The sequence below is a fragment of the Otolemur garnettii genome, unplaced genomic scaffold, assembly GCF_000181295.1.
Source record: "Otolemur garnettii isolate 467f Iridium unplaced genomic scaffold, OtoGar3 scaffold00053, whole genome shotgun sequence".
Classification (NCBI taxonomy): Eukaryota; Metazoa; Chordata; class Mammalia; order Primates; family Galagidae; genus Otolemur; species Otolemur garnettii.
In genome coordinates, this window is record NW_003852448.1 from 1,925,341 (window position 1) to 1,951,271 (window position 25,931).

Genomic DNA, 25,931 nt, shown 5'->3' on the forward strand with positions numbered 1-25,931 from the left:
AACAAAAACGTGTGTACACAGGAGGGCTTCATGCCCCAGAAAGAGTCTTACTGTGCCGTTGGAAGCCAGGTAGAGGAGAAGCCCATTAGGTGAAAAGGTGCTGAAGAGCATTATTATCTGGGTCACAGTAGCCCGAAGCGTCTTCTCTACGACAGAGTACCCGCTCCCGTCAAAATGGAAGGAAGAGTCTTCATTCTGGGAGCTGCAAAGCAGAAGAGACAAAATACAATCCATTTTCAAGAAGGTGAAGAGAACAAACAGTACGTTTATTGATTGCTCCCTCACAAAATTCACAGTCGAGCTATTATTGCCATCATTTGATAACATTAATTTGGTAAACCATAATACATTAGAACCTCTGGAAGCTGACCACTTAAGGGAGTGTAACAAACTGGTCAACATAAGAAACTAGGCCTCCTGTACTGATATGTACATGTGGTGTGTGTCCTGTCCACCACCTCCCTAGACTGACCAACCCTTTATGGTGCCCTAATTTTCATACACTGGCCATGCATCATGTGTACTCAATGTATAACAGGCCTAGGTCCTTATGTTGACCACCTCAGCATGTTGACCTGTTTGGGGCAGCCCCCCGAGTGGTCCACTTACAGAGGGTCTACTACAATATGCTTGCCTTGAGTTTAAGCCCAGCTGCTTTCTAAGGACAGGCGAGTGAATGGAGGCAGTGTTCACTCTAGTAAGAAGACAGTTTTCACAGGAGGATAACTGCTATAGATATTTCTACTTATTTAGATTTGTTTTCTAATTTTCTTCAAAAAAACTGTCTTTTCTTAATTCCAGTACCCTCACAGAGTAATTTTTATATTGGCATTTATCATCTTGTGCTGTTTTACTTTTTTAACTCTACTTATTTATTTAAAGACAGAGACTTACTCTTGCCCTAGGCTAGATTGCCCTGGAAACACTTTTGCTCCCAACACCCTATATTCATTTTGATGAGAACTGTTATGTTGCAGGAAGATGAGGCCCAACTGAGAGAAAGAGCACCCAAACACCACGTTTCTAAGAGGAAGGGCTTTCTTTATTCACCAGCCGGGAGCTTTCGACATAGAATTCCAAATGGCCTTGCTCCCCAACTGGCTTAGTCTTTCCCTTTATATCGACAGTCAAACAGTTCCACCCCACAGCTACCCTTCTCATTGGCCAGTCTGAATCAAGCAGGAGATGCTATTCCAGCCCCTACAGAACTACAGGATTTCACAGAACTTGGAAATTTCCAAGTTCCAGGAAGTTAAGTTTACAAATTCCCAAGACCTGAGTCACCAAGTCCATGCACCATGGACCCTGCAGGTGCATCCTTGTGGGCTCCTTGAGAAGTCCTGTTCTCCTAGACCTCACCCTTCTCCAGTAGGGTATCCTCTTTCATTAGAATTAGTGATTAATTTTGTAATATCCTTTGAGAATTTAAGCGAATGTTCACAATTATAAATAGTGATACCACACAAAGAAGGGTAAAAATGTAGTCAAGGAGGAATATAAAAGAAAGCAGTATGCTGACTTGATAGTATGAGTTACACTTATGGGTTAAGACTCATAATTTTTAAAAAAAAATCTAAAGGATATCAATGGAGCACCCTGGTGATTTCATAATGGCAACTTACACAAAGAGGAAAAATGCAAAATTAATTCTAATCACAGTCAGCCAAAGTGAACTGTTATTAAAATTAGGTTGTTATTCTTTCTGAAGTTTTTGCCTAAGGTGGGGCAAGGGGGAGGAGGGATTTACAATGAAGACAGCCAATCCATTCACAAACAGACTTATAGCCCTCATCTGGGTCTATATCTGCATGCTCCTTTTATTTTATTTTATTTTTATTTATTTATTTTTTTGCATGCTCCTTTTAAAAAAAGGTTCAGGGTCAATTGATTTGGAAACTTCTGCAACTCCACCTTCTCCTCAGGACTGGGTCACCATGCATATTAGCACACCACGGATAAAAGCTCAGATAGCCTTGTAGCAAAAAAAGTTTAATTTTCTAACTCAGTGCTTCTCAAACATTTGTTATCAGGATATCTGTTATAGGGTATCTATTCATATCCTACCCAACTGGTATTCTTTACAAACACCTATTATTGGAAATGTTGGCCGATATATATATAAGAATAGCCTGCTGATTTGTTCAGTCTGCAGAAAAGTGCCATTCACCAAGTCCTGGCTTGCTTGAGCTGATGAGCCTCTGTGCTCCTCCAGCTCAGGGCAGCAGCTGCCCTCTGTCCACAAGCCAGGCCCTGTGTTACCAGGACACAGCATGCCAGGTTCCCTCCTCCTCATCAGTCAAAGGTCCTGGGTGGGTGGGAATCTGTGGGGCAGGTGTCTCAATGAGGACAAAACTGACCACACAGAAAACTGACTCCCACTCCCTCCTTCCAAAAAAAGAGAAGGAGAGCCAGCAACTGTCACCTTCACGCCGCACTGCAGCTAGAGGTCAGTGGATTCAAAATAACCCTGAGGATGATGATGAAAATAGGGGACATTGTAACAGCTAAAGTACGGGGACATTTTCCAAATTAGAAACATTAAAATTTTCTAATTAGAAAATTGCTATTGGGGCCCCATATGCCGGAGGTGGCGGGAAAAAAAACTGAAAAAAAAAAAAAAAAAAAAAAAAAAAAAGAAAATTGTTGTTAACAATTTTCCTTTCTAACAGTGAAGTTTCAGCCGGGGTGGGGAGCCTGCACCCTAGGGAAACTTGTGGCCTTCCAGATCCTTAAGTGTGTCCTTTGGACTGAATCCGAATGCTACAGAACAAATCCTTTCATTAAAAGGGGTGCAGCAGGGAAAGATGAAGCTTTTCTTAGCTCTTTTTGTTCTTAACAACTAACAATCACGAAATCAGAAGGCTACAGGGTGGGGCTGGGGCATTGTTCATATTACAATTACTAAATTGCTGGAGAGTTCCTTGTTAGAAACACCGTGTAAGGAAAAAGAGACAGAGCTGGAATACGTCTCATTCCCCTGAAGTTCTAGTAACTGTTCTTACCTCACAAGATAGCATTTTTTTTTCTTTTCTGAGACACAGTCTCACTATGTCGCCCTCAATAGAGCGCTGTGGCATCACAGCTCACAGCAACCTCAAACTCTTGGGCTTAAACGATTCTCTTGCCTCAGTCTCCCAAGTAGCTGGGACTATAGGTGTCCACCACAATGCCTGGCAGTTTTTCTACATTTAGTAGGAATGATGTCTTGCTGCTGCTAGGGCTGATCTCCAACTCCTGTGCTCAGGGCGATCCACCTGCTTGGCCTCCCAGAGTGCTAGGATTACAGGTGTGAGCCAACTCAAGTTGCTTTTAACTGATCTTGTCACACTTGCTGTTAATTACAGATATTTATCTGGACAGAGCAGCCCCTTAGATGAGAGAATTTAGATGTGACCATTCTCTAATAGCAAAATACAATTTATTGTCATAATCATTATAGTGCTAGAATGCAGGCCTTATATACTTAAGGGGCTGTAGTTATTTTGTTATAAAATAACAGGGCAGGTATTGAGCTTGGTGAGATTGAGTTATTAAATGCCTCCTATTTTATCAATATATGCAAAAAGATATTAGTTGTTCTCCATTTCCAAATGCTTTTCATTTCTAGAACTATAGAACTTGGTTAGTAATAGGAAAGTATTTATCTTTAAAAATTGTGCACACACATCCACACACATACCCCTCATTCTTGGAAGTATTTTCAAAATAAAAATGTACAGTGATTTCTCCACAATTTAACAGTGGCTCTTTGAAACAGAGGTTGTTTGAGAAAAAGTCTGAATCTTTTAGAGTTTATGATCCACAATCAAAGCATACGGCACACATACAGGGCACGGCAGAAAGAGCACTTCTTTCTTTTTAAAGAGTTAAAAGTGATGCCCAGTAGATAATCTATTTCATACTCTTTGCAATAAAATGAACAATGTCACAAACTCTCTGATGTGCATAAGTTTTTTCAACAGCCCTCAGATGTTAACAGAGTGACCCACCACGTGTAAAATTGTGGGGACATCTCACCTTCCAAAGCAGCCGTGACATTTGCCCTCTCTTTCTAGGTAGTTCCACAGGCCAATGGATTTTCCATTTAAGAAAGCCTCTCCCATGCAGCCTCTGAAATGAGTAACCTTCACGGCAGGAGATTTCTAATGTAAAGAAACAAACACAGAAGCTACATTTAGTTGGTGAAGTGAAAAAAATTCTCTCAGAGCACAAAACTCCCTGAGAGCGATGGAACAGATCTAAATTTTGAGAGAGTAACATTCAGAAAAACGTCCAGTTTGTAATTACTGGATTTCCTTCCAGTTATGAAGTGGGATTTTAGAATGAGCAGGAACTAGACAGGATCTTAAGGATCATCTCAGTTACTAGGGCTGCCAGAGAAAGTTTCTTTTACATACGAGAGACCCAGGGAACATGGTCGGTAGTCAGGGCCCTCAACACGATTCCAGGTCCAAGGAGCTCAACTGCATTTACCAGGTGAGGGATAACAGATGAAATAAATGTGGTCCGCCCCTTGGCTAAGCACCAATTAGGATCAGTCAACCACTAGCTACAGAAACTTTACAGAAATCAACATGGAGTATTGAATTTCCTATTTTGCTATTGGAAAAGAAACCCAAACAACAAAATGAGCCATTGGCTTCTTGTCAGTGATTACACCACTGATCGAGCACCAGCCTAGCTCTGCAGGTGAGCTGTCACAAAGCAAAACAATGGAAGTAGAAAAATCTTCATCTGCCTGGGACCTATGCAACAATTTAAAATATTAATTTTGTAGATGGGTAAAGTCAGCCAATCGGTTCTGTTCGGATCAGCTTTCAAAATGTTACCTTGATCTGTCCTCCCAATCCTCCAACGAACACGAGTGTTGAATTGTTTATATCCAGAACATTGGCTATTCCAGGAGATGTACTTGTTTTGGGTGGTGGCTTTTGATTTGAGCTCATTTCTTTTACACTCAGTGAACCAATGTTTCCAAATCTAAGGGTCACAAAGAATTGTAAAAGGAACTTTCATAATTTTAAGTTGGTGCACATACATTTTCACCTATTTCATCCATAGCCACCATCTACCTGCTCTTCCCAGGCCCCCCACAACAGCACCCCTTATTGGTCTCCCTGCTTCCAGGTTTATCCTGCCCACCCCTGATTTCTCCCCAAAGTCTTGCAGAATAGTTCTTCTGAAACAGACATTTCATATACCTCTCTGCTTAAAAGAGCTCATATGAGTTAAACTGTAATTAAAGAAATATAATATAATATTGACTTCAATATACTATTTTGAAGGAATGAAGAAAAAAAATCACAACAACAAACCATACTATTACAGAAAAGTGAAAAGAAAGAACTATATTGGGTGGCACCTGTAGTTCAGTGGGCAGGGTGCTGGCCACATACACCGGGGCTGGTGGGTTTGAACCTGGCCTGGGCCTGCTAAAAAATGACAACTGCAACAACAAAAAATATAGCTGGGTATTGTGGAGGGTGCCTGTAGTCCCAGCTAAGACCAAGACTTTGAGGTTGCTGTGAGCTGTGACACCATGGCACTCTACTGAGGGCGACAGTGAATCTCTGTCTCAAATAAATAAATAAATAAATAAAGTAAAGTAAAATAAAATAAAATAGCTGTGTGGTGGCTCACACCTGTAATCCCAGCACTCTGAGAGGCTGAGGCAGATGGATTGCTTGAGCTCAAGAGGACCAGCCTAAGCAAGAGTGAGACCCCGTCTCTACTAAAAATAGAAAAATTAGCTCGGCATAGTGGCACATGCCTGTAGTCCCAGCTACTTGGGAAGCTGAGGTAAGAGGATCGCTTGAGAACAAGAGTAGGGCGACAGCTTAAGACTCTGTCTCCAAAAAAAAAAAAAAACAAAAAACACTTCAAGATGCTCAAAAGTATTACCTTTGGAGAGAGAATTTAAAAGGAAGAGTTTTGCTATGTTTCTGAATTTTAAGAAAACACATTCCCCCCAGTCTCCTATCTTCTGGCCCCTCCTGTGTGCCACAGCCAGCCACACGGACTCTCTACCCCGCTGCACTTCACTCCTCTTTACACGGTTGGCTTCCTCAGACTTAGGCTTTCTGAAGGTAAGACAAACTTTTAGACACTTTTGACATTCTAAATAAAGGTAACCTAAACTTTTCATTTTTAATTTTGCTTGTTGATTTTAGTAACAAAGTTTATTTTCTTTGTAATAAAAAAAAGAAAACCCTCATCTCTTTTTTAAAAGGTATTTTAAATTAATTTTTTATCATGTGTATATTTACAAAGTACAAGATAATGTTATGCTTTTTTTTTTTTGAGACAGAGTCTCACTATGTCACCCTCGGTAGAGTGCCGTGACATCACGGCTCAAAGCAACCTCCAACTCTTGGGCTTAAGAGATTCTCTTGCCTCAGTCTCCCAAGTAGCTGGGACTACAGGCACCTGCCACAAGGCCCGGCTATTTTTTTGTTGTTATTGTTGCAGTTGTCATTGTTGGTGAGCAGGCCCGGGCTGGGTTTGAACCCACCATCCCTGGTGTATGTGGCTGGCTCTGTAACCACCGTGCTATGGGCATTGAACCAATGTCATGCTTTTGAATATAAGGTGGAAATGATTAACCATCAGTGGACGAAAAGGTAAAGAGAATGTGGTTTACATACTCAGTGGAATTCTATTCAGCCTGAAAATAAAAAGAAATTTACCATTTGCAGCAAGCCCAATTCCTATAGTTAATCTAAACCAAGTATTCTTTAATTATAATCTAACTTTCCAAAAGTTTCAAAGCCTATTATATGATTTTACAAGCATATGGCTGCTCATTTTAAAAGTTTAAAGAAGAGAGATAATCTGAGAGAGCTTTTTCTGGTACCTGGTTACATGGATGCTGTGCCACCTGTTGTCATCAATGGGGACATCTGGAAACTCCAGCCTCGCTGACCCGGACCCCAGGTCCCAGAGGAAGGCCACCTTCCCCCGCCACATCTCCACTGCAAGGAAATCAGACTGGGGCACAGGGCATGAGTGCGGATGAGTTTTCACACTGGGCTGTCTGCACAACCACCAAGAACAAGTTCTTAGGGTGTTTTCTCTATTATTTTTTTTAAAGCAAAATCTATACAGCTATATTCTTTTGTGTTAAATGCTCCCCTTCCTGGAGCTGGGGCCTGACTCAGAGCACTGGGGACGTCAGTGCCTCCCTTCCTGGACCTGGCATGGCCCCCTGAAGGCCTCTCATAGAGTCCTCAGGAAAACTCACTGGGGGTCCCAGGTGTCCACAGGGAATACAAAGGAGTGTTGTGCTTGTTTGTCTGCCCAGTCTCAGAAGGCAATCAATGGACGAGAAATACACCGGGAGCCAGGACCCAGGAGCCAGGAACTCCTATGTGGTGGACTAACACGTGACCTTCACACCAGGGCTCTGACCCAGCCTACTGGCACAGCCAAACTACCAAAGGTCATCCGCAGGGAACTCGCCGTCAGGGAACCACGGGAATCTTATTGGCAGGAACAACATGGGAGAAGCTTGACAACTGCAATACTCAGTCCCCTCTGGGGTCCTGGGGCCATCACACAAAGTCCTGTCCCCACCACTTGCGATTAAGATGGCAGAGGGGGGCACTGTCCAGAAATATATAACTTTCCTTCTCACAGACATTCAGATTTATAAGTTGTTTTTAATCCTAACACTACCATTTTGGCAAAGGTTAGCTCCCGTCAGTTAGTGATTTGACTAATTCTATTTCTTTTAACCAAGTAAGTATCAATTCAGAAAATCTATAAAAGACTCCCTGCTCCTTTGCACAGGACTGTAACTTACACTGGTGCTGCTGCCGAGGTAGAAGAGAAGGTTGTCCGGTTCACGGGTCTTCACATTCAGTGTCAGGGTGTTATAGTTAGTAGAAGTAATCTGAGGCTGGTAGGCCCGGACGCAGTCTCTGTCCGCAGACACGGCGACTTTAATCTGTAAAAGGAAAAGGAAAGCGTCAGGATTGTCCAGTGACCCACGCAGCAGCCGGCCAAACGTGCATCCTGTGATGAATTTTCCTGGGGGGAAGGCTGCTTCTCTGGATAATGCAGAGTACTCTGCGTTTCACAGGGTGAGCAATCAGATGATGGTAAGGATGATTTTACTTGGTAAAGTGTTTAAATATGGGAAAATCCTCTTTTAATAGGCTATCTTTATATCGGAAACTGTCTCGCGCACGTGAGATTTAATTCTTTAACAATAAGAACCTTATAACCTTGAAATCTTTCCACCTGAACAAAGAAGATATTTGATGAACATTTGGTAAATGGAGAGGTTCACTCAGCAAATATTTATAGAGCAATTATTGCACTTGCCACCTATTTCTTAGATTAGTAATTATTTGCATATTTATCTTACATTAACCTTAAAGATTCTAAGTGTGTATTAACTTCTGCAATCAGAGCCATCCTTTGGGCTGACATCTGTTTGTTTTTGCCACTGTAACTGAAGCAGATGGAAGCCAGAGCTCATTCCTTTTCTAATAGTGAGGACAGTCAGGAGGGGACACAGAGCCCAGAAACTCCTCTTCCCCAGAGCACAGCCAGTGCATGTCCCACGGGGGGCTGTAAAACCTCTCCTCAGCTTTGAACTTCTCCAGATGCCCAGCAGCTTATGCATTTAGCGACCTGGATTTGTGCGACATTTGTGGGTATACGAACTCCCCTCAGACCCCTCGAGGACGAGGACGAAGCCGCAGCCGCACAGAAGACATTCTGAAGAGTATTGGGATTATTAAAACTAAGTTGGTAAAATGAAGAAGCAGCACCATATACAACCGATGAAACTCAGAGGGTCGGTAACACTTGTATCACCGCGTCCTGCTCCCTCCAGGCTGAGGCCTAAATCTAGGCCTACCAATAACTCTGCATAAAGACACGGAGATTTCTTGGCTGATGACGTTTGGAAACCTGCTGATAAAAAGCAAATCTCGAAGAAAATGAGGCAGGTCACTGGTTTAAATGCACCCAGATGAGTCCTGGGGTGAGGACCCGGGGTTACCAGGACCCGGAGCGCCGAGAGCTGAGCGTGCAGGAATTCTCCGGATGGGGCGCGACCCAGCTGGGCTGCCAAGAGCCAGGGATACCGCGACACCCTGGGCCCCAACTCACAGAAGCTGCTTGTTTCCGGGCCTGGCTGATCAGCAGTTTAATTTCTGACAGGTTTCTGCTCAGATTCTCTTCTAACATCTTCAGAGGCTTCAACCGATCAAATAGAAGGTTGGCTTGTGTTTCCACATCTTTAACTTTTCTTTCTGCTAACAGAGCTAGCGAATGCAAGGGGACAAGCGGTGGAAAGGAAGGTGGGTGGGGGAGAAACGAGATAGTTAACTGTTCATCACTAATGCACCAGTAAAACAGAATATCCCAACAATCGTTCTGTGAATTATTGGCAAATACTTGAAAAGCGCACCAGTAGCGTGCATTTACCCCAGGCCCTTCTTTATAAATGCTGACCCTATGTTAGCACGTTTTTCCTTTTAAGGAAGGTTATGAGCAAGGCCCCATTGCATGTTTAGTGAGCATGATGCAAATTTAAAAACTGCAAGGAAGGGCAGGTGCCGCAGTGGCTCATGCCTGTAATCCCAGCACTGTAGAGACGGGTGGATGGCTTGAGCTCAGGAGTTCAAGACCAGACTAAGCAAGAGTGAGAACTCGTCTCTACCAAAACCAGAAAAATTAGCCAGGAGATATGGTGGGCACCTGTAGTTCCAACTACTCGGGAATCTGAGGTAAGAGGATTGCTTAAGCCCAGGAGTTTGAGGTTGTCGTGAACTATGACACCACACACTCTACCACCCACGGTGACAGAGTGAGACTCTGTCTCAATAAAACCCCTCAAAAAACCCTCCAAGGAAGGACACTGACGTACTGGTCAGGTTGGAGTCTAGCAGGAGCTCCTTGGTCTCTCGCAGCGTGGTGTCGACCCTGGACAGGCCGCTCGATGTGTTCAGCAGTGTCTGGCTCCACCCGGCCGCGGCCGCCAGCGTGCTCACAGCGCTCCGGTTTACAGAAGTGGCCAGCTCTTTAGTTTTGGCTCCTTTGTGTCCCACACCTAAAATAAATATATACATATGCACTCTGCTGATCACACACAGAGAAAGAAACAAAACTGGGACGAATACAACTTTACATAGAAACGTGTTACGGCAGTTTGCTATGGTGAATACAAACTGAGCCTTCTCTGTTTTTATCCTCTGGGCAGTGGTCAGTGGCCTACAGAGCTTCCTGTTTTCAGTGGAAATATTACAGCTGCATATAACACGCTCTACTACTTCTTTGTAAAAAGAAAATGAAAACCTCAATGTCATCTCCCCACCAGCCCCTACAACTAAAGTCTGTTTGACTCTGCACTAAAAATGAAATACAAGTTTATCTGCACAGAGAGCAGACCAGAGATGAGAAGGATCTTCCTGAAATTAACATTCTTACTAAAGTTAACAGAAAAATATCAAAATAGAAAATTGTCTAACTCATAGTTTCTCAGTAAGGGATCAATCATACTATCCATACCCCTCCCTCTCTCCCTTGCTGACAGGCACCCCGGGGGGGGGGGCTCTGTTTTTACAGCATCTGGAAAGAACTCAACAGAAAGAAAGGAAACATAAATTTTTAGACCTATTGACTTGAAGCTACTTTTGAAATTCTGTTTTACAGCCTCAAACAGCTCCTGGACAGACAGCCAGGGTGTGAGCTACAGTCCTCAGCTCTTGCTCAAAAAAGGGAAAAAACCCTACTTCTAGGGCAGAATTACTAAGATCACAGCCATCACTGACAAACCTGTCTGTCCCTCTGTTGGGGGCTTGTCACTAGGAAGAGGGAAGGAGCTGATGCGGGGTCCACAGCAGCCTGCGAATTCAGCTACAGCCATAAATCTTCACCCCCTTTACAACCCCTGAAGAAAAAGCCAGAATTCCTGGTGCTCTCAGCCAACAGGATCTCTCTGTCTTTCACCGTGCTGGCTATTTTCCCCACCTAGATAAAGTAAAATAAACTTTTTCTTCTTTCTATCCTGGCCCGGCCTGCACTAGGGCTCCGTGACACTCCTACCCCGGGGCCATGTGGGGAACTGATGCGTCCTTCACTCCCTTCCTCTTCTCCCCGCTTCCTTATCCTGTGTAAAATGGGTGTACAAGAATGTGACTACTTTTTCTCACTACAGCAGTCCCCTCCCCACTTTTTTTTAATGCCCTACTCCCCTTTAAACACTGAAAACTCCAAACTCCACTTTGGAAAAATAGCCACAAGTCTATGTGTGGTCTGTGTTTCTCCCAGGGGTGTCCTCAACTTGGGCTTGATAAACTTCCCCCCCAATCCCAAATTGATCAGGATTTTTGCTTCAGTCACTTGTTTGGATTCAATACTCTTTCAGGGACAGATTAAGTAATTTTTTTTGTTTTTAGACCAAGTCTTATTTTGTCACCCTCGGTAGAGTGCTGTTGCATCATAGCTCACAGTAACCTCAGATTCCTGGGCTCAAGCAATTCTCTTGCCTCAGCCTCCCAAGTAGCTGGGACTATAGGCGCCCACCACAAGGCCTGGCTATTTTTAGACATGGGGTCTTGCCCTGGCTCAGGCAATACACCCACCTCAGCCTCCCAGAGTGCTGGGGTTATAGGACTGAGCCACCACACTTGGCTCAAATTAAATAATTTTTGATCCCAATTCTTTGGCATATGATTTCAATACATGATGAGATCACAAAAGTATGGCTAATCATCCCGTGCTTGGTGTCTTATATGTTAATAAGCTAAATTTCTTTCTTTCTTTCTTTCTGAGACAGAGCCTCAAGCTGTCACCCTAGGTAGAGTGCTGTGGCATCACAGCTCACAGCAACCTCCAACTCCTGGGCTCAAGAGATTCTCTTGTCTGTGCCTCCTAAGTAGCTGGGATTATAGGCGCCTGCCACAACGCCCAGCTATTTTTTGGTTGTAGCCATCATTGTTCTTTGGCGGGCCCAGGCTGGATTGGAACCCGCCAACTCAGGTGTATGTGGTTGGCGCCTTAGCCACTTGAGCCACAGGCGCCGAGCCAGCTAAATTTCTTTATTTGGGTTCTTTTATCACCCTTTGTCACCACCATTAAACATGCTCTCTACCTCATTTCATATCTGGTTAAGAAAGCTTTGTAAAGAAAGTCTGCAGTCAGGAAGGACTTAGGATAGAGGAACGGCCTTTGCTCACAGCATCAACTGGATACAGAAATAATAGCAGAACAAAGACTAAATAGCCATTCAAGGTAAACTGGAATCAGCTGTACTAAAAAATCTGGGTAAGGATTTTTTTTTTAAAGCACTATTAATTTTTAAAGTGTTTTATCACAAATAAGGTGAAACATTAACAGTAGAAAAAGCTAGATAAAGGGTATAAAATGGCCTTTTTATCCTCCTTGAAATTTTTCTTTAAGTGTGAAATTATCTCCAAATGAAAAGTAATTAAATAGTTTAATTAAAATATAGCATATTAGGTCAGGCACATTGGTTCACACCTGTAACCCTAGCATTCTGGGAGGCTGAGGCAGGTGAATTACTTGAACTCAGGAGTTCGAGACGAGCCTGAGCAAGAGCAAGACCCCATCTCTACTAAAAATAGAAAAGCTAGCCGAGTATTATGGCAGGATTCTGTCGATCCAGCTACTTGGGAGGCTGAGGCAAGAAGACTGCTTGAGCCAAGAGTTTGAGGTTGCTGTGAACTATGATATCATAGCACTCTAGCTTAAGGCAACAGAGTGAGACTCTGTCTCAAAAAATATGTAGATATACACCATATTATCCTAAAAGGAAAGGAAAAAATACACTTCCAGATCAGAAAATTCTCTATTGATTCAAAGTAAGAGGTAATTCCAGGGCACTCAGCCCGCCTCTGCCAGACCCTCTCAGACTTATGTCAGAAACTCGGCAGGCAGCACCTTGGAGCAGAGCTTCTGCACCTTGTTGAGACTGTCAAAAAACGCTTAGGAAGAACAAAGGAGAAGTTTGAGGGATATAAATAATGAACTGCAGCACAAACCATTTGTATTACACTTAAAAAATTATCCTACTTAAAATGCTAATGAATATGGCATTACCAAACCATCAATCTGAAGGTGATTGGTGGGCCTATCTCAGAGTGTTCGAATGCCTCATGAAGGAAGATGACCACGTCAGAACTCTTCCACCTCCTGCATTTATAGCGAACCTGGCGCTTTCTCTACAGGCAGGTAAAGGGCAGTCTGGCTTCCTTCCCTACTCATCTTTTTCAATGCTTCTTCTTTTATCTAAGTGCTGTGTCAAGGTCATTTCAAAAATAAGCAATTAAGATGGCTATACAAAGTCTCTCTGTTCTAATATTCTAGTATGTTAGTGTAAATGTTCTGAAGTTATTTAAAAAGAAAGACCCAGTGATCTTCAATTCTCAATCATATTCCTTTGCAAATAAAACCTTTATCAGTCTGGGTCTGATTTTCCAGTGGGGACTCTGGGCCTGCCTCATGCTCCTGTGTGGCGCTCTCACAACGAGAGGGCATTATTAGATCCAGAAACTCCTTTCTACTTACCTTCAGGAATTGCTCTAAGTATCAAGAGGGATTCATTGGTCTGCCTGGTAATTCTGTCAGCATTCTTTTGAAATCTGTTTGCTGCATTTCTCAATTTACTCAGTTCCGATGCAATACCTATTTAAAGAGGAGGGGTGGAAATGTTCTCTTTTAGGTTAGCCCACTAAAAAGTTGCCTAGGAAACAGCTTTCTTTATCACTTCTGACCCATCTACAGAATCAATAGCTTTCTATGGAGAATCCCAAATTTGAAAGTTTTCCAGCAAAACTTAGCACCATCCATTACGGAGATTAAGAGTGTGTTTTTAGCCTGCTTGGTCGTTTTTTCCACCTTGCTTACTGCACTTTCTCACTGATATTTCTTCTTAAATTTCATCCCCAGTTTTGAGCTAAAAAATGAAGAACTGTGTTTAAATCACGCAGTGTTAACCAGACTTACCAGCTCCCTATTCACACTTCATCACGGCCACCTTTCTCCTCTGGGCTATGAAACCCCAAAGGTGGGTTCCTACCAGGAGCTCACTGTCCTCCCTCTGCTTCCCTGGCCATCCCTCTGTCCCTCCCAAACACCCAACTAGGACTCCACTCAATCTCCTCCTCCAGTTTGATAAAACATTTCACTTTTAAAATTTCTGTTCATAATACACAATCACATTTACATTTTGAACACATGGTTAATGTAATTTTTTTTTTTGAGACAGAGTCTCACTATGTTGACCTTGGTAGAGTGCCGTGGCATCACAGCTCACAGCAACGTCCAACTCTGGGCTTAAGTGATTCTCTTGCCTCCCAAGTAGCTGGGACTACAGGCATCTGCCACAATGTCTGGCTATTTTTTGATGCAGTTTTCATTGTTGTTTAGCAGACCTGGGTGTATGTGGCCAGTGCCCTAACCACTGAGCATGGGCACCAAGCTAGTTAATGTAATTTCAATTGCCAAAAAGTTCAGAATTTCATGACCCATGAAGCACCTGTGGTTGTGTAAACTAAAATTACATTTCAGTTTTAAAAATCTGTCAACGCTGATGCTAGACTGGAGTTTGTGTTTAATGTTTTATAATCAAGCATTATGCATTTTCTATACTGTGAGATGACAACATACTTTCTAAATTATGTCACTCACAGAGCAACAGACAAAAAAATATGTGTATGGCTAAGCCCTTGGTTCAGACAGCTGTGGAAGGATCTAGCACTAGACTTGGAAGTAGCCTGAAAAAGGTGTGAGTTTTGAGTACGGCCCACTGATTACTCCTTAGGAGAAGTCTTGATGTTTTTGAGACATTAGCACACATCAAGGTAGAAAATTAATTGTATGCCTTACAATTAATGGAAAATTGGATGCCTATGTAGTTTCTCTTACACAACAGACTGCTGCTGTCGTTTTGGGTTCTGTTTACTGGATAGCTCTTATACCCATCAGGAATTGCTTCTTGAAACTCTTGGGACAAGAGTTGGTAAATCAATCATGATTTCATTCGATAATTATTAAATGAGAATCTCCCATGAGTCTAACATGATTAATAGTCATGAGAGAAAGGTAAAAGAAATAGCAAACGTACTATCTCTTCAAGAAACTGTAAAATAACAAGATAAATGAGGCATGCAGGCAATCAAACAGGACCCAAGGAGCTGTGAAGAACAGTGCGAGCCCCAGGCTAAGGCCATGAGTGGAGAATCTGGTCACTGGGAAGGAAGAGATTTCACTCAGTAAAATCTGAAACTGTACAGAGTTTATAGGAGAGGAGACTGAAAGGTTAATGTGAGAAAGAACTGTTAAGCTCCAAGTCCCAACAGGCAAGGAGAAGCTCGGAGACGAGCTCATGCCCACTCTGCTTGTCAGAGTGGGCCACACTGCAAACCCACCTTGATGCTTTCTGCTGAGGCTGTTGCCTTCTTTTAGAAACTTGGAACTGCGCTGCAGAGCCACTCTCCCATTGGAAGGGAGGGATTCTGAGAACTGGAAAACAGAGCAACATGAACACAGGAGGACAGTGGAGTCGGGTGAGGACTGGGAGCCAACGCCATCACATGAGCCTCCAGCCAAGTTCCCAACGAGAAGCTGGCTGGGAAAATGTTAAGGACAATTCAAGATGGCCCAGGCAAAAGAACTCAAAGAGTTTTTTAAGTGTACAAAGAAGGAAACCAGCCATTCAACAAAGATTTGCACCACAGGTAAAGAAAAATGTCTCAAGTCGATAACATTAACAGCATTATTATTTGTATTACAGAATACAACCCCAGCTCCCACTCTGTATAAAGAAGTACTTACAACATTAAGAAATTAAAGCCCATGTCATACACTGACAGGAGCCCTAACTAGATTCCATCAGAAAAGAATGTTGATCCGCATACATTCGAGCTGCTGAGTCTTTGTTCAAACCTCTTACGGACCAACCTCCTTCAACCGCCCACAGGAAGAAGCCCCGAGCATTTCGTACCAGGCTCACCTGAGTCACAATCCCGTGAGCATCTCTGGCCAGCTTCTCTGATTCTTCAATCAGGCTCTGGAGGTTGGAATAGACATGGGCTGCACTGGTCGCGTTCAGGGACACATGTCTGACATTTTCAAGGTCACTGTTGAATTGGCATATGTAGAAATGTTATGACAAACTAAATCACACTGGCAGAGTCACTCGTGAAAATTCTAAGTGCCCACATTCTCGAAAGTCTCCTAGTTTCTTTCCCCTTAGAAAAAATATCATTAGAAAAAGTGACAACAATTGTGTTCCCCTCTAACTTCAAAAGTAATCTTTCAGAAGCAGTAGCCATATTGTCACGCTGACACTCAGAATTGCAATGTAATCAATACTAAAGAATTGATTGCTGTTTTTCCCATTGATCACTTCCCACTAGCTGCCTTCAGTGTTCCCTGATCTCTGTTCAAACCCCTGCATGTGTCAGGGCATACTTGTTAATTTCCAAACTGCTTTCCTAAACATATATCGGGATCTGAATTTTATCCCTCAAATGTCATACACCAGAGATTTTGGAAGAGGAGGATCAGAAAATACTTCAATCAGCTGAGCTTCATTCTAACAGTTAGTGGTCAAATCACTTAGGAACGTGGCAAAGGTTAACAAGCCCAGTTTCATCCAGCTCGCTCTATCTTAAAAATGAAATCCTGCCATTGACAATCTTTGCTTCCTGAGCAACTCACTTCATTTTCTTTCCAAGGTTATTGAAGTAGAGTGATTTATAGACCAGATGTTAGCAGTTATTGCCTGTTACTACTTGGTTGGCAAAATTCAGTGATTTATAGATCAAGGATAATAATGTTATTTAACTTCGTGTATCATACCAAATTGCTTTTATTACTGTTACACTAAGCAATAACGGTGTTGTTCTAGCTACACATGGACTGGAATATCTCTCCCTCTTTTGAGAAATGAGGAAAGATGATGAAAATAGAGTAGAGAATCTAATGCCATTTTCTGTTACTGATTCCTATAGCCCATGGAGGCAGCAGTGCTCAATTTAGCACATAATTTACATAATATTCCACCTTATATCATTTTTAATTGCTTTGGTTGTGTGAGCTAACCTTCTATGACAGCTTTCCACAAATGGGGAGATACTACACTGTCCCCTTCCACAGAACACACTCACGCACAAAAACACGTGTTCCCAGCATGTGCAGAGAAGAATTCCACTCAGAATTTATAGCAAATTCAAGAAATAAATTTACAAACTAACTTCTGGTATTATATAAATCACTGATGAGCCCTAAAACACCGGTTCCCATATTTGCTGCACATGAGAATCACTGGAGGGTTTTTAAAAATGTTACAAAGCTCAGGCCACATCCTGGACCTATTAAGTCGCAATCTTTGTGGAGAGAGGAACAGGAGATAAAGCCATCGGTAGTTTCTGAAGTTCCCCAGATCCAGTGTGCAGATGAGTTTGAAACCACTGGCATAAAGTGCTTCTCACTCAAATGCTCTTTTAACAATTTATTATCCACAAAATATACATTAAAACATTGATTGTGTCATGATGATAGACGTTGGGTAGTGGAAAATATCAATAATTGGGGTGGTATCATTTTCAGGGTTGGAAAAGAAACTCCCCACACTTCTGTAGGTAGAGGGTGGGCATCCTTCATTTATACAAACAGACACTCCAAACAGGCAAGACCCATCAAGAAATTAATAACCATGCTCCATCTCACATGCAGCTAATCAAAGCCCTGAGCACCAGGAGGTGTTTAACCAAGGATGATTTGTACTAATTCCCATCCAGTTACATTTACAGAGATGGTAAACTATATTAGCAGACATGAGAAGATGTGACTCACATTTAAATAAAACAGAACATCCATTTTTACACAAAGGAAGAAGAGTGATTTGTCACTGTGATCAAAACATCTCTCCTTATTTTCTCTGACTGGATGGCAACCTCCCCAGTCCCTGCAGGGTGTGGTCTCACCTCTCCAGGATGCCGGCTAGTCTTTGGAGCCCAGCGGCATGGTCCTCGGCTCTGTAGACCAGGTCAAGTGCCCTCCTGCTGGACATGCTCATGACCAGCCCATCCACGTGATGCCTGATTTTGGCTGCCCATAAAAGCAGCTCATCCTGGAGATGCTCTAACTGCTGAATGGAGAAATTAACATTGTAAGTGTATGTGTATCTGGTCTAACAGGGGTGTGCGTGTACACAGAGGAGCTGTGTGCAGACTCTCTGGGACTGTGGCGTGGCCGTGCTGAGCTGTGACTTACTGTGAGAGCGCCGGGTGTGACATTTGCATGTGCACTGGCAGCGTCCATCAGTCCTCTTCCGTGGGCAATTAGCTCTGAGGTCAAGTTTTGCTCTTCTTGGACATGAAGCTTTTTATCCTGCAGCAGAAATCACCTCTTAAGGATGCTTCATAAGAGCAAGTCTACTTCTGAACTTTGGTGTCTACTATAAAGCTAGTGCTCAGGCCAGACATGGTGGCTCACGCCTGTGATCCCAGCACTCTGGGAGGCGAAGGCAGTGGATTGCTTGAGCTCAGGAGTTCAACACCAGCTTAAGCAAGAGCAAGACCCTGTCTCTACCAAAAATAGAAACGTTAGCCAGGCATTGTGGTGGGTGCCTATAGTCCCAGCTACTCAGGAGGCTGAAGGAGGATTGCTCAAGCCCAGGAGTTTGAGGTTTATAAGCTGTGATGCCATGGCACTGTACCCAGGGCAACAGAGTTAGACTGTCTCAAAAAACAATAATAAGAATAATGGTGCAGGGCACAGTGGCTTACACCTATAATCCTGGCACTCTGGAAGGCCAAGGCAGGGGGATTGCCTGAGCTCAGGTGTTTGAGACCAGTCTGCGCGAGAGCAAGACCCCATTTCTAGCACCTCTGGCTCAGTGGGTAGGGCACCAGCCTCAAATACCAAGGGTGGCAGGTTTGAGCCCAGCCCCGGCCAGCTAAAAAACCAGCAATGACAACTACAACAACAATAACAAAAATCCGGGCATTGTGGCGAGTGCCTGTAGTCCCAGCTACTTGGGAGGCTGAGGCAAGAGAATCACTTAAGCCCAATAGTTGGACATTGCTGTGAGCTGTGACACCACAGCACCCTACTGAAGGCGACAAAGTGAGACTCTGTATCAAAAAAAAATAAAAGAAAAGAAAGAAAGAAAAATAAATAAATAAAGTAAGTTAATGCTGGGGCTCAAAGTTTTCAGAAGCTAAAAATGATGTTGACACAGGAGAATCTGATTACCAGTTCTAACCAAGCAGGACGGAGCCCGTCAGACTCACCTCCAATTCTCTCAGGTTGGCGCTGGCCACGAGCAGCAGACGGTCACTTTCCTGCCTCTTTCCCTCTGCGTCCTTCACCAGCGTCCCGGCTGCCTGCAGCTGTCCACTGTGCTTGGCCAGGAGCCGGCTGGCTACTTCTTTCAACACCTCCAACTCTTCCTGTGGCTTCTGGTAAGTTTTCTGAATTTGTGACAGCAAGTCTTCAGCAGCCCTGATAAAGGTGAACAGTCCCCACAGTAAGCAAATGAACAGCAAAACTTGTCCTTTCACAGGACAGTGGAAGGAATTTTTACGTATTCATACCACATTTCTTCTGGAAATCATGGTACAGCATAACTATTTAAGCATGGAAATAATTTTTCCAAGATAGCTACAGATACAGAACATTTACACTTTACTCTTAACAAATTATTTTTATTCATAAACTTCCTAACACATTTTAGTAACGGCATCGAAAGACATCATCTCAGTGAATCTGGATTCAGAAAATTGGGACCACAATCTGTGTTAGTGACAGGAACTGCAATCTTTCTTCAGAATGTGGCAAGAGATGAACAGGAGACTAATCAGCGATTTGCTGTGAATTCACCAGTCTATTTTTATGACATAGAGGGTTTTCTACACCTAGTTAAGAAACAGATTTTATAAAAGCTTTCAAATTCAAATTGCTAAAAAGATATCATTTTTACCATGATAGAAGTAAGCATTAGGAAATAAAGATTTTCTCCTATTTCTTTATAAGTATGCTACCAAATTGTTTATTTAGATTAACTTTGAATTCATGGCAGTGTGAATAAAACTTCATACTACAAATTCTTGCAGTGGTTGAATACAGCCCATTAAGGCTCTGCTCCAGTTTGTCAGGAGAACTTGGAAAAACTGCATGGAGAATGCCTTGTAAAACATCCTCACCTTTCACAGATACCAGATCCCTGGGTTAAGTCCCATCTGACAGTATTTCTCAAGGATATATATTTTAACTCTGACATCATTAGAATAATTAGGAGCATTTACATGTACTTATAACTTCTACTTATAAAGATGTTGTGCTATGAAAGAGGTAATGAGATCTAAAATGGATACATGAAAAACACAAATAAAAACAATATATTTCTCTACTGTCTGATCACGAATCTGTCATTCCTGATCATTAAATAAGGTATCTCAGGCCGGCATGGTGGCTCATGCCTGTAATCTTAGCACTCTGGGAGCCGAGGTGAGCGGATGGCCTGAACTCAGGACTTTGAGACCAGCCTGAGCTACAGTGAGACCCCATTTCTAAAAATAGCTGGGCATTGTGGCAGGTGCCTGTAGTCCCAGTTACTCAGGAGGCTGAGGCAAGAGAATCACTTGAGGCCAAGAGTTAGAAGTTGCTGTGAGCTATGACACCACAGCACTACCCATAGCAACAGAGTGACTCTTGTCTCAGATAAATAATAAATAAATAAATAAATAAAGTATCTATCTGAGCAAGTTTAAAATAAGGTCAAATTTTCATGTATGACATGACTTTACTCTCTCAACTATAATGAGATGAAACGATAGTCCTTCAGTGGCTGGGACAGGAGTAATGAACAAAACCCTCGGACTTTTTGTTGGCTTTTTCTTATAAAATGTGTTCAGTTAACAGAATACAACAGTATTTCTGAAACTACATTTCGCCACAGCACTAGTGTCCCATAGATTGTTAAGCAGATCCCACGAGGAAGGGCTGTGTGGTGACCTGTGACCTCGTCCCCAGTCCGCCCCATGGTTCTGATGTGTCAATGTAAGGAAAGAGCTGAGAAAACCTGCCACAGAGAACTTGTCTTTTCTTAGCAGACTTTAAGAAAAGTTTAGTTTAGTTTGTGCTTCTCCAAACTAGCCTGGCCATTGAACACATTCTTTTAATGAAATCTCTTTTAATAGCTGTGGTGGCACCAGAGCTATTTGAAAACAGCTACAAACGATGATCCCAAGTGTGCTCTGAAGAGTCAGTGTGGCAGGCCCAGTCTGCTGTCCCTAAAGGCCGGCGTGTTCCCACTGTCTCCACCTGATGAGAGTGGGTCCCCCCACCCCGGCTGTTTGTGGGAGCCATGTGGTTCATGTGAACACCTGCTTTCTTTCTAGGGCTCTGGACGTTTGGTACGTGCCAGGCAGAGGGTGCTTGTAAGACTGGCCCCCATCAAACCTTGGAGGCTGAGCCCCCGATGGGCTTCCCTGGGACGCAGCATCTCACATGTGTTGCTGCACTTTGCTGCTGGGGAGAGAGTACTCAGGGACCCCTTGGGGGTCACGGATTCTCCCTGACGCCTGCTGTGGTCTTTCACCCAATCCTGATGTGCACCTTTACTAAATCTTAGCTGTGAGTCCAGTTCCAGGCTGATTTGTGGGCGTCCTAGTGAAACTCTGAATGTGGTACTCATCTCGGGGCTCTTTCAGACAAGCATGAAAACCAGGAGATTTGTGTGGTAATCTTCTCACCTATAGGATCACCATATTTCAATGTGAACTAAGAGTTCAATTTAGCAGATAATTCCCATTTTACCATAAGGACACATGCACTAAAATGTTTATCGCAGCTCAATTCACAATTGCCAAGATGTGGAATCAACCCAAGTGCCCAACTCATGAATGGATTAATAAACTGTGGTATAAGTATACCATGGAGTACTACTCAGCTGTAAAAAGATGGAGACGTTACATCTTTTGTATTAACCTGGATGGATTTGGAGAACATTCTCTGAGTAAAGTATCACAAATTGGAAAAGTAAGTATCCAATGCATTTAATACTAACATAAAGCCAGTAGATGATCTAATACACACCCACATAAGAGGAAACTCAAACTCAAGTTGGGGGGGAGGGGAGATGGAGGAGGGAGGTGACTGGTAAGCTCTTACCTACAGGCATAAAGTGGGGGTACATGGCACATCTCCTGGGTGAGGGGCACAACTACAAGTTGAATCTTACCTAAGAAATGCAAACAATGTAACCTAATCATCTGTATCCTCATACTAAACTAAAATAAAAAAAAAATTTCCAAAAGTGGATAATTCCTCAAATAATACATGTAATTTGAAATGGCATAAATATAGGGGTTATCAAGAAGTAGAGGACAGTGAAGGCATTTTAAACTCTTAATTTTTTTGTTATAAGAGGTCTCTTCAGTAATAATTTTACTTACAAAGAGACAGATCAGCTCTCTTATTAATAACTGTATTCCAAAGAGAATGAGAAGAGCTGCAGTGATGATGGAGAAGGGAGTCCCAGAGGGAGGCCCCCCGTTGGTGGAGGGTCTGGGAAATGAGGGAGGGTGTAGAGGGGACAGTGGGGGTGCTGATCTTGCCTCCCAAGCGTATAATAAGTAAATGAACTTTCTCCATAGGACCAGGAGCTCCTACTGGGCAGAAAGGCCCAGTCATTCCCCCTTGTATCCCCAAAACTTAGCACAATGCCTACCACCCCCACCTGGGGCTCAACCCATTTTGTTGAATGAATGAATGAACTCACAGAAGAAGGGTAATGGCGGAGAGAACAGGACAGAATGACTCCTTAGGACCTCCAGCGCTGACCTGGGCATCTCTGTCCTGAACAAACTCCCTTACCCCCCAATGCAGGTGTGTGGGGAGCTGGGGAAGGTTAAGGAGCAGGGCCAAGCCTGGCGTGGCTGCCTCCAGGGTGATGGGCAGGTCCTAGGAAGATCTGCGTGGAGGTGCTGGACAGAGAGCTGCAGCACCAATGTCAGAGTCACGGGTTGCCAGGGTAACTGCCCATGCCTCCCCCAGGCTGTGCAGACTTCAGCTGAGCTTCTGTGCAAGCACCACACCTCTACAACCACTCTAGATTGTGACTGCATTTACCTGTACCCCCAAAGCCTTAGGTATTTCTGTCTAGATCCTACCCACGTATCTTTCACGGTCTGGGTCTCAGATGGTACTTTCTTCTGTTGTGGGTTGGAACATAAGAGTTTACAGTGGGAGAAATTCAGGTTTGTGGTCAGGGTTCATATTGTCCTGGTGGTTTAACACTGAGCAAGTTACTTACACTCTCTGGGCCTCAGTTTCCTAAAATGGATTCTCCCCTGCCTGGAAAGGCCAAGATGATTACAGGGCCCGGGGTGGGGAGCTGAGTGCTGGTGCTCGCTCCACACAGAGGAGGGAGCGTCTTCCTGGACGGCAGCCCAGTCCCCGTCTCCTGGAACCTCGCCCTCCTCTGACCTCCCCCCAAGGCATTTAGTTCACAGTTCTCTCAGAGACCTTCCCAGCCTTAACTATACTGTTCTGAAAACCAGTCCTCTCTCTAAACCACATCCAACTGCAGGCTCCTCCTTTGGTTTTTCACCTAACTAATCAGCAACATCAAAAATTATGCCTAATGACAAAAAAAAAAAAAAAAAAGATGGACACCCAAACCTCTCGTGTGTTGCTGGTAGAAGTGCATGTTGTTTTTAAAAACTATTGTAGAAATAATTTGGAAGTGAATGTCAGGGTGCCTCAAATGCAAATTCTTGGACTAAATAATTCTACTTCTTTATGTCTACACTGATAAGGTTATAATCTGAAATATGGGAAAAGACAGAAACATACATGGTATAAATACTGAATATAAATATTTAAATATACAGAAAACATTGCACAAGAAGTCCAGCACAAAATAACTTATGAATAGTTTAAATGTGTTGCTATATGGAAGAAAGTTTAATGTGAGGTGCCTGTAATTGTTTACGGCAGTGCTTAAGACATTCATCATAACCTGGAGGAGACCTCACGGCTTGTGCTCTTAAGTTTTGTTTTTTTTAAGAGACAGAGTTTCATTTTATCATCCTCGGTAGGGTGCTGTGGCATCACACAGCTCACAGCAACCTCCAACTCCTGGGCTTAGGCGATTCCTTGCCTCAGCCTCCGGAGTAGCTGGGACTACAGGTGCCCGCCACAACGCCCGGCTATTTTTTTGTTGCAGTTTGGCCGAGGTCGGGTTTGAATCCGCCACCCTCAGTATATGGGGCCGGCACCCTACCCACTGAGCCATAGACGCCACCCTTAAGTTTTAACTGTGGGAAAATACTTGGAAAAAAGCCTGAAAGGAAACTCCACACTCCTTGGGACTTTGTAACAATCATTTGTGACCCCTGTGTCACCTCCCACCATGGCCTTGGGTGAGGGTTTGTGTAACAGCTCAGTTATTCCTGCAAAATGTGCATGTGTCTTAGCATTCACAGCATGGACAGCTGTGGACCATCCTTTTTTCTATAACACATATAAGTACCACATGTTACAAGTTATAACACAGAACTCAATCTATAACACATATAGTGCCAAGAGCCTCTTTTGTTTGTGCTAGGTAGAAATACTCCAGAGTCACAGAAAAAAAGAAAAAAAAAAAGGCAGAACCCATTGCATCATAGCACAGAGACAAATTGTGCTGGGTGCGTTGACTGTCACTTTTCTGCCTTTAGAGGGGTCTGTATCCATCTCACTTGAACCTTACTTGAAAACAGGGACCCTGCGCCTCTCTTACAACGTCCCACCCCCAGGCAGCACTGTTCTTTCCATTATGCCTTCTTCTCCGTGGGAGGGAGCACCCCAGCCTCTGTCCCTGGGAACTTACTTGAGTTCCAGGGTGACATTTTGGTGCAACTGTAGGAAGTGCCTTTTCCGTATGGCTTTGAGCAAAGAGGAAATGTCCTGCTGCATGTTCTCCAGCACCGAGCTAGGCAGCTGGAAATCTCCATCCAAAGTCTGATTTAAAGTTGTTGCCTTTTCAACAGTTTCTATGGAGAAAATCATCAATTATACAGTACTAAATGAAAAACTTAGAACCTTCTTTGGTAAGTGCTGTTCTGTTCACCTAAGCCGGGCTGGACCTCCAGGCCCAGCCAGGGACTTGGGATAAGCGGTTTATTGAATCTGAGTCTTGCCAAGTACTCATCGTCTCCCTGAGGGCAGGGTCCATCGTGTGTACCTGGCACAGACGCTGACACACAGAAGTTCTTAATAAGTAATTACATAACTTAATAGCACTTCTTCTTAATGAAGAAACTACCAATACTTGATAGTATTATTAATATGATTTGTTTTAATAATTTTCTTACCTTTGTCCTATAAAGTCTGACTTGCATAGGATTCTCTTTCTCTCTCTCTCTCTATATATTTTTTTTGGTTGCAGCTGTCATTGTTTTTTTGGTGGGCCCGGGCTGGATTCGAACCTGTCACCTTAGGTGTATGTGGCTGGTGCCTTAGCCACTTGAGCCACAGGTGCCGAGCCAGGATTCTATACTTTTTAAGGCATTCTACCATAATTCAAAAAGAAGGCAAAAATGTTTCTAGTAGCCAGAAAATTGAAAATAGCATGCTAAAAGCCAGAATAGATCCCACTGAGGCGTGATAAAATTTACTCTAATGTGGAAGATTAATGATGGCACCAAATGGAAGCCCCAAATCATATCAGCTCCTACTCTGTGCAAATGGATGGCGAGATATCTGACTTTACCATAATGGGGTGTGAGAATTAACCATAATACAGAAAATTTAAAAAGAAATATGCATTTCTTTTTTTTAAGGTTTTAGCCAGGGCCAGATTTGAACTCACCACCTCTGGTATATGGGGCCGGTACCTTACTCCTTGAGTCATAGGCACTGCCCAAAATATGCATTTTTTTTTTTTAGCAGTTTTT

The 25,931-nt window shown here is 43.2% G+C and overlaps 1 protein-coding gene across 1 annotated transcript in view; it reads right to left on the minus strand.

Annotated features, from left to right (window-relative positions):
• The window catches only part of LAMA1 (laminin subunit alpha 1), a 158,742-nt gene that overhangs the window by 25,104 nt on the left and 107,707 nt on the right, over window positions 1–25,931 (minus strand). The window contains exons 36-49 of the mRNA XM_012806468.1: window positions 24,866–25,028; window positions 19,278–19,488; window positions 18,256–18,372; window positions 17,967–18,130; window positions 15,980–16,115; window positions 15,405–15,498; window positions 13,543–13,659; window positions 9,881–10,063; window positions 9,121–9,275; window positions 7,802–7,945; window positions 6,854–6,987; window positions 4,830–4,980; window positions 4,018–4,142; window positions 52–202 (exon numbers count right to left, since the gene is read on the minus strand). Of these exons, the coding sequence (XP_012661922.1) occupies window positions 52–202; window positions 4,018–4,142; window positions 4,830–4,980; window positions 6,854–6,987; window positions 7,802–7,945; window positions 9,121–9,275; window positions 9,881–10,063; window positions 13,543–13,659; window positions 15,405–15,498; window positions 15,980–16,115; window positions 17,967–18,130; window positions 18,256–18,372; window positions 19,278–19,488; window positions 24,866–25,028 (2,045 nt within the window). The remainder of the gene's footprint in view (window positions 1–51; window positions 203–4,017; window positions 4,143–4,829; window positions 4,981–6,853; window positions 6,988–7,801; window positions 7,946–9,120; window positions 9,276–9,880; window positions 10,064–13,542; window positions 13,660–15,404; window positions 15,499–15,979; window positions 16,116–17,966; window positions 18,131–18,255; window positions 18,373–19,277; window positions 19,489–24,865; window positions 25,029–25,931) is intronic.